Source organism: Echinops telfairi, unplaced genomic scaffold, assembly GCF_000313985.2.
Source record: "Echinops telfairi isolate 266 unplaced genomic scaffold, ASM31398v2 ScPeMD7_7;HRSCAF=31, whole genome shotgun sequence".
Taxonomy (NCBI): Eukaryota; Metazoa; Chordata; class Mammalia; order Afrosoricida; family Tenrecidae; genus Echinops; species Echinops telfairi.
The window spans coordinates 3,513,051-3,521,240 of record NW_022103904.1 but is presented as its reverse complement, the minus strand read 5'-3'; the positions used below and the strand labels follow the sequence as shown (position 1 = coordinate 3,521,240).

Below are 8,190 nucleotides of genomic sequence, written 5' to 3'. Positions count from 1 at the left end.
GACCAGTAGTGGAATTGCTGGGTTATAAGGTAACTCGATTTCCATCTGCTTTAGGTATCACCAAATTGCTTTCCACAGTGGCTATACATATTTACAAGACCACCAGAAGTGAACGGGTGTTCTTATCTCACTATGCCCCTCCAGCATTTGTTGCTTTCTTATTTTTTGAATTGGGCTATCTTTGCTGGTGTTAGGTAGTATCTCATAGTTGTTTTAATTTGAATTTCCTGGACAGCTAATGATTGGGAATATTTTCTCATATGTTTATTACCCCCATTCAGGTCTCCTCCCTTGTGAACCTTCTGATCAAGTCTTTTGCCCACCTTCTTAGTGGGCAATTCTTTTTTTTTTTCTTATTGCAACCCAGCAGGATTCTATAGAGTTTAGTAAAAAGCCCTTTGTCTGGTATGTAATTGATAAATATCTTTTCCCAGTCTCTGGACTCTCTTATTGCTCTCTTGATGAAGTCTTTCGATGTACAACAAGTGTTTGTTTAATAAATCATTTTATTGGGGGCTCGTACAACTCTTATCACAATCCATACATCCATCCATTGTGTCAAGCATATTTGTACATTTGTTGCCATCATTATTTTCAAAACATTTTCTGTCTACTTGAGCCCTTGGTATCAGCTCCTCACTTTTCCCTTCCTCCCCCACCCTCCCCTCCTCATGAACCTTTGATAAATTATAGATTTGCACTCCACCTCATTCTACACAAGTGTTTTATCTTCGGTGGGAGACACAATTACTTTGGAGGGAACACAAAGCATCTACTTTGACAAGACACAGTTCAGTCCATGACAACTACATAAAAATGTATAGTCATTTTGGTGTACCTATTTGAACGTTTCACTAGTTCCGTCAGCATCCTTTGCACACGCTTCGTAAACCTATTGGTTAGGTTTCTGGATGGAGCCAATGGTTAAGTTCGCTTCTATTAACCTGATGATTGGTGCTTCACAGCCAAAAAGCAGACCACAGAAGAAAGGCATGGAAACCTGGTTCTGTTCAGAAGAGAGTCAAGAAAACCCGGTGGGTTCACTATGAATCCAAAGAAACTTGACAGCAATGAAGTTGCATCATTTGGTTTATGACGTACAGGGAATGATTTTGTTTTGTTGTTAACTATGTTTTATGCTGATGAGGATGGTTCAGTAGAAAGATATAAAATGATGCTGTAGTAGACTGGGCATATCAATGTAAACAATGCTTGTGAACAAATATGGGGAAATTGGATGCAGGGAACAAAGAAAATCTGACAGAGTAGATGTATATCGACCAACATTCACAGTATCTTAATTTGGGAGCATTTTTTATTTAAAAATGTGGAAAATTTTATTTTACATCAGTGTCTTTCTTTCAATAGCCTAAAATGTTTTATAGATTCAAAGAAAAAAATCCATGTACATTATGCACTATAGTTGCTCGGATCATTTTAATGTAGCTCAATAAATCTGAGTGGAGCATATGAACACTCATATTTCAGATAACTCTGTATGACTTTCCCTACAAGATGAACACTATGCAAATCATGTCTTTCTGTGAATTTAACTGCAGCATTATTCCCAGCACTGAAACAAAAAAAAATTCTCTGTCAAGTGTTTTGGAAAATATTCAGCAAATCCTCTGGAATCAACTTTGCTTTGACATGTTTAGCATTGGTAATTCCATAAGCTACTGGATTCATTTTTTAAAATGTGTCACAAGTTACTACTTACAGAACAGTTTGATGTGTGTTGAGTGTTTGAATGTTTACAACAAATTTTCATCTTAAATAAAAAGCTCTCTCTTTAAGTTGGGGAAGTAAGGACAAAATATCAATGATGCTACTGGTAGCAGCAGCAGATTAATAGCCATGTTTGCCTTAATCATATGTCAAGATTGACCAAAGGCCAGCTAAACCAAGGGCTGGAAGCTGCCCAATAATATCAAGAACATTCTTATCACAGTGTGATTCTTAGCATAACCATAACCCTGGAGATATATTAATGATATCATATTATTAGTTTTGTTTTATATCTATTATTCAATGATATGGCACATTGCTTTTTAAAATATGCATTTCAAATATAGCATCAATGGTTTTGCTTTATGAAAAACTCACTATATTGCTATTGCTATATATTGCTATTTTCCTCATTTCCCTGAATTAGTAAGAACTAAATTATGGGTCAGCACCTGACATTGGTAGACAGGTAGGTTACTTGAAAGGTAATTGACATTAGGTGGAGATGATTTTCCTACAAGGATAGCAGCATATTCATCCCAAAGGCCTTCCAAGCACATAGGATTGGTCACTTTACTCATTGACAATTTTCATGAGATCCCTGGGTAGTGCAAATGGTTAATGTGCTGAGATGCTAACTGAAAAGTGAGGGTTGAGTCCACTCAGAAATGCCTCAGAAGAAAGGCCTGATGACTTACTCCTGAAAGATCTCAGGCATTGGAGAGCTCATGGAACGTAATTCTACTCTAGCCTGTATAGGGTGTCATGAGTCAGAAGTGACTGCAGGGAAATTAGTTGGGAGTTCGCTGATCCACACACTTTTTCGACTGCCCTCAGGCTCTTGAAGCTTGGGACTTATCATCAAATGACGTAACTTAATATTTATGTGATGCCTCTAACAGATGGGAGCCCTGGTAGTCTAGTGGACTTACTGATCCTGATCACTTTCATAAGGCATCCTAGTGGTGCTGTGCAAGAAGCTGTGGGTTGCTAACTGCAAGACCAACAGTTTGAACCCACTAGTTGCCCCACAAGAGAAGGATAATGTTTTCTGCTCCTGGAAACCCAAAGAAACCCATAGAGACAGTTCTACTTCTCCTATAGGGTTGCTATAAATCAGGATTTACTCGGTGGCAGTGCAGAATTTCGTCATCAAGTAATAAAGAGTTTCTGAGGACAGGCCACTAACAATTAATATAGAAAATGAAGACTTGGCTGATCTGTCAAGGAATTCTTTGAATGAGGCTGAGGAAAGTTTTTTTTTAATACAAAGGGGCTTCACAAAATTGTTGGAGACTTCCCATCATCTTTTAATTTCATTTTCCATGAATTTTACAGGGGAAAAAAGGTCAACATTGAACCATCTATAAAATTAAAAGTACATGGTTTACATTAAATGGAGGTTAAAAATGAAGTAATAAGCTTTTAGATTACCCTACAATTTCAGCTGATGGAAAAGGTGGCAGAAAATTAATTTTAGAAAACAATGATTAGGGTATAAATGTATAATAGAAAGAATTTTAATGCAAAGCAGAATTTTGTAGTTGAGGGTGTGGGGACAAGATATTTCTTTCGGAGGGACATCTGGATCTCTCCCAACTATAGGGGGCAGGTATGTTCAAGGTGAAGTCCAGTTAACTTAGTGGGGTTTCCACAGCGGGTCCTTCTGATGGGAGTTCAAAGAAGACTTGGTTTAAGTTGGGACTCTGCAAATGGATGTGGGACTTTTACTGTCATATCCTTCTGCAAATGGAGCGCTCAGAATTTAAACTCTAATATAGTTCTTCCCTCTGATTGCTTTGATCACACAAGCTGGTGTGCTTCGTCTCTGTGGACTTAGCTGAAATCTCAATTAGATGGTTGCTGATTAATACGAGCCTTCGAGATCCCAATCACTATTCGTCCAGATAACCAGCCACCATGTGATTTCTTCACCACACTTTGCTATGCACTCATAACTTCATTGATCACTTTATGAGTACTAGTATCAAGCAGGGTTTATTGCTAAGCATTTCATCTTTTGTGTGGTTATTATAAATAGTATTTTCCTTTTAATTTCCTTTTCAGGGCTCCCTTCTTTAGTATATATACCCAGCCACTTCTGAGAATGCAAAGTAGGGCTTAACCCCTCCCCTGGTTTCCTGAGAGTTGTGGGGAACAAGAGGTGATTCTGGACCCCTGATGCCAGCCACTGGATACAATAGGTATGCGTTTGCATGGTGGGTTTCAATGCATACCTCATATCAGTTCACTCTCAGCTACTCTGTTTTGCTTCTCAGACTCTATTCTATAGCCTTAGTGATGTACAGGGTTGGGGTGAGGGGGAAGGGGTAGTGGTGATCACTAAGTGTGTGAGGCCAGTGACTGGTCACACTTCTCTTACCAGGAGAGTGTTGGGAGCAAGGCCACGTATCACCTTTCTCATCAGCAGTTGGGGAGTGCCCTGGGCTGGAGGGGGAGCTCTTATTTTAGGGTGGGGGTGGGGAGCTTACAGGTGCATATGGATAAACCACTGGCCTGCTTCTCCTCTGGGTGTAGTATTCCGTTCACGTCTCTGTCTTTTCCCCAGTATCTAAAAGCTCCACGTTTTTTCACCTATTTTTTTCTCTTCAGGTTTTTCTTCCCCTATCTCTCTTTATTGTGAAGTATCTGTGTAGTGCCATCTTGCTAATAACACTTTCTAAGATTTTGTAGAAATATTTTTTCATAGAGGACTATGTATATTCAGGGGCAATTGCAGCTATTGAGTGCTATGCGTTTTGAGTGCCTTCCAGCTTATGAGATTCATCTTTTAGTAGGCTATCAGACAATATTTTGTTGCTCCATAAGTTTTCTTCAGGCCTTTCTATCTACTCTTAGCCTCAAAGACTCTGGCTCCCAGCACCCAATGCTACTAGTATTGTCTTGTCATTGTGATACCCAAAATGACCCCAGAGACCATGTCACTCTCATTCCCAGTCAAGGCTCATTTACTTATCAATTATGGACAAATAACAGACAAACTGAAATGTCTAGGTGTCTATTCTGTATTTACTAAAGAATTGGGTATTTTACACTATGGAATATTTAATTTTTATATTCTGAATAATATTCCTTCCTGACTCAAGGAGTAGACACATTATTATGATCTATTATAATACAGAAAAAAGTAAAATTACTTCATGAAGCATAACTGAAATCTGGAAAAGATTGTAATGGAATCTACAATCTAAAACTTACTATGATAGCAAATAAATAAAAGAGAACACTGATGAAATTCATGCAAATAATTTTTTAAAATTAAGTAGCTTACTATCATCCATTGTTTTTCTTTTTAAAAAGTTATGGGTCTAAGAAAAATAATAAGAAAATAAATGTGAGAAGATGACAAATGAGAAATACAGGAAGTATAAAATAATTTTAAAAATAAAACAAAAAGAATAAAGTTATAACAAATAAAATTATTAGAAGTGGGAAAAAATTGGGGAATAAGTCATCTCTGAGCTCTGGGAGCACTGTTGGGTAAGTGTTGGCCTGCTAACTGAAAGGTTGTTAGTTCAAACCCACCTGCTCCTGTAAATACTGACAGCCTTGGAAACCCTGAATACAGGTATTATGAGTCAGAATTGACTTGGTGGCATTTTTTTAATTTAAATATAATGCTGCTTTACCTTCCTCCAATTTAGCTTCTTTCACTCAGTTATTTTAATAAACATAGAAACTCACAGGGAATTTCTTATTTATCTGATGAACTGATAGACTCATCAAATGATTTAGAACACCCTTTATATACTTCAGATTTGCCCAGATGAAGAAAACTTTAAAAATTCCCTTTCTTTATTCAGTTCTTTAATTCACCATGAAAAGCTTTAGGTTTGCTGGAATATTAAACATGAATTTGGATCAGTCTTTTGAAAAACTTCAAATGCAACAAAGTTCAAACTTTGAGGGAAAAAAGAACGTACAGAGTACGGAGAGCCTGAATATCAACAGTCATTACTAGAAATACATGGGGGAGAAAATCACTGTGTAACAATTCAAATGTCACAAGCTATGAAACAAATATTGAAAGAAAAAGAGAGCTTCTCAGAACTTGGCAAGGAAATCTAAGTTATGTCACATTAAAAAGATTATAATTTTATGGCTTTCAAGTATATTTTTCATCCATTGCTCAAGTACTCACAGATGAACTTTTACATACAGCCAATTAGTAGTCAAATTAATGAATCTGCTATATATATATGTAAAGAATTAATGTTATTTTAATTTATTTAACAACATATCATTTTAAGGGTTAAATGTAATTATATGGGTTTTTAATAAAATTCTATTTCCAAGGGACACCTAAATTAGCTATAACCCAGGGAATCTAAAATTTTTCCCAGACAACAGAAAAGGGAAAAAAAATAATCATTTCCCTTGGGGAATCACATCTTCACCATCATTCAAATAGATGATTTTTTAACTAAATAATACAATTGGTAATACTGAGAAAATCAAGTCTCATATATATAAATTTAACCTTTCAAAGAACAACCATAGTAAATATTGCTATGATAAAAGGCCATGACTTCTGTTTCTATTGAATCACTTCTAGATAAGTGATTTTCCATGATATCTGTGATAATTATTATTTTCCTTCTCCCTCTCTCTCTGCAGGGGAACAAATTAAGTGGGCTTTCTTATGCAGTTAGTCAAGTGGAACATTGGTTCGGCTGCATGAAGGCATGGTCTTGATCGAGTCTTGAAATAACCATGTCTGACTACCCCGTCTTCATTTCCGCCTCTCATATAAAGGAAGTAACTATGCACACCACGGGTTTTTGGCTAATGGCACAAAAGACAATTCCATAGGCTAATAATCTTTTGCTTAAACCAGTGACTTCCGCCCAAAACGAAGAGCAACAAATCACAACAGCTAATGGCTGTAATATTTAAGAAGAGTTCATTATAAAATGTAGCATTACTGCCACAGCCACTGAATTTTGTCACAACTTGTAAGTAATAGATCCTGTAAAACTGATAGGGAAGGAAGCAAATAAAGATGACGCCGATAAAAAGGAGGTTTTTCAATTGGGCCCAGAACTCTTGGTGGGATAGCAAGGAGTGGCTTGTCTTCCGCACCATCGACATGATGATGAAGACCTGGATGCCCAAGAGGGTGATGGCAGTGGCTATGACCACAAAGATTATGGCGTAGTTGATGATTTGCACATAGTTTTCAGAAAGTTCTTTGTTGAATGTAAAACAATGGTTTTCATCATAGCTATTCACACCCCCATATTGAGAAGCAACCAGAGGCACGACAATGACAACCACTAGCAGCCACATGGCGGTGCTAGCGGCCACAGCATGCAGTTTTCTGTAGAATTCTACTTTGTCTTTGCGCTTAAAGAAGATGAGGTACCTGATGATCAGAATCACCACGTAGAACAGGAACGTGAGGTACATGTGGATGTGCAGCATGGAACTCACGAATTTACAGAACGGCAAGCCGAAGGTCCAAAGCCGCCGGATAAGGTAGATCAAGCGAAAAGGCACCGTCAGGAGGAAGACACTGTGGACCACCACCAGGTTGACCACAGCTGTGGTTGTCACCGATCTGGTGTTCATTTTCACCAACAGGAACAAAATGGAGATGACTCCCAGGAGTCCTCCCGCGAGCACTGCGCAGTAGAGTTGTATGAAACAGGGGGTAAATATTGAATTGCACGTGCCGTCCCGGGAATCATTGTGGGTCCCAGCAACACTGGAGTTGCTCATGCTTCTGGAATCACCTGGAAGACACCAAGCACCAGAGTAACTGACAAATTTCCACCGAGCTTTGTGCACAGAAACTTTGGACAATTCACGGATAGTGTGACCCGGTCATTTATTTGTTTACGTCATACACACGAAGCTCTTTAAGAATTAAGATGATCTCCTACACATGTTTGTATAGCCTGGATTGGATAAAGACCCTTTGAAGCATCGACAGAACCATACACATATGTACATAGACAAAACATGTTGCATCAAACTTCCGGAGAACGGTCGATCATCAGAAACTGAAACATGGATTCTAGTGCTGAAGTAACTATGGGGAAAGTTTGTGGAATAGTTGGGAAGGTGGGTAGCTACATCAAGTACACAAAACAGTTTCTTTTCTTTTAGGTATGATTATAATTCCCTAGTTCATCCCAGCTCACTGGGAAAAAATGACCTAAGAACGTGCATGCAAAATTCATTTAGGATACTAATGAGTTTGTCAGAAAATTAAGTTAAGGCAGCAGCAACCTTTTAAAAGGAAGATATATTTGACCATCTTAGTATACTCAGTCATTTATCAGTGTGGCTTTAGGTAAGGTCTTCTCCTGGTCCTACACTAATCAGGTCCTATCACCTTTCTATTTAAATCCCTTCAGTGACTACCACATCCACTCACTGGCCCCACCCCAACCCCCAAGGATTTACACCCTTAGTGGGTCATCAGAGAAATAGCTT

General features: G+C 38.1%; 1 protein-coding gene across 1 annotated transcript; it reads right to left on the bottom strand.

Moving 5' to 3' along the window:
* Positions 1 to 6,481: 6,481 nt before the first annotated feature.
* Positions 6,482 to 7,470, bottom strand: LOC101647234 (probable G-protein coupled receptor 141). Its single transcript, XM_004708155.2, has one exon. The coding sequence runs from the start codon at positions 7,468 to 7,470 to the stop codon at positions 6,535 to 6,537; it is 936 nt and encodes a 311-aa protein (XP_004708212.1). The 3' UTR covers positions 6,482 to 6,534.
* Positions 7,471 to 8,190: the final 720 nt, after the last annotated feature.

Excerpts from the sequence above, each read along its gene's own strand:
- LOC101647234 (XM_004708155.2), bottom strand. The coding sequence starts at position 7,470 with ATGAGCAACTCCAGTGTTGCTGGGACCCACAATGATTCCCGGGACGGC.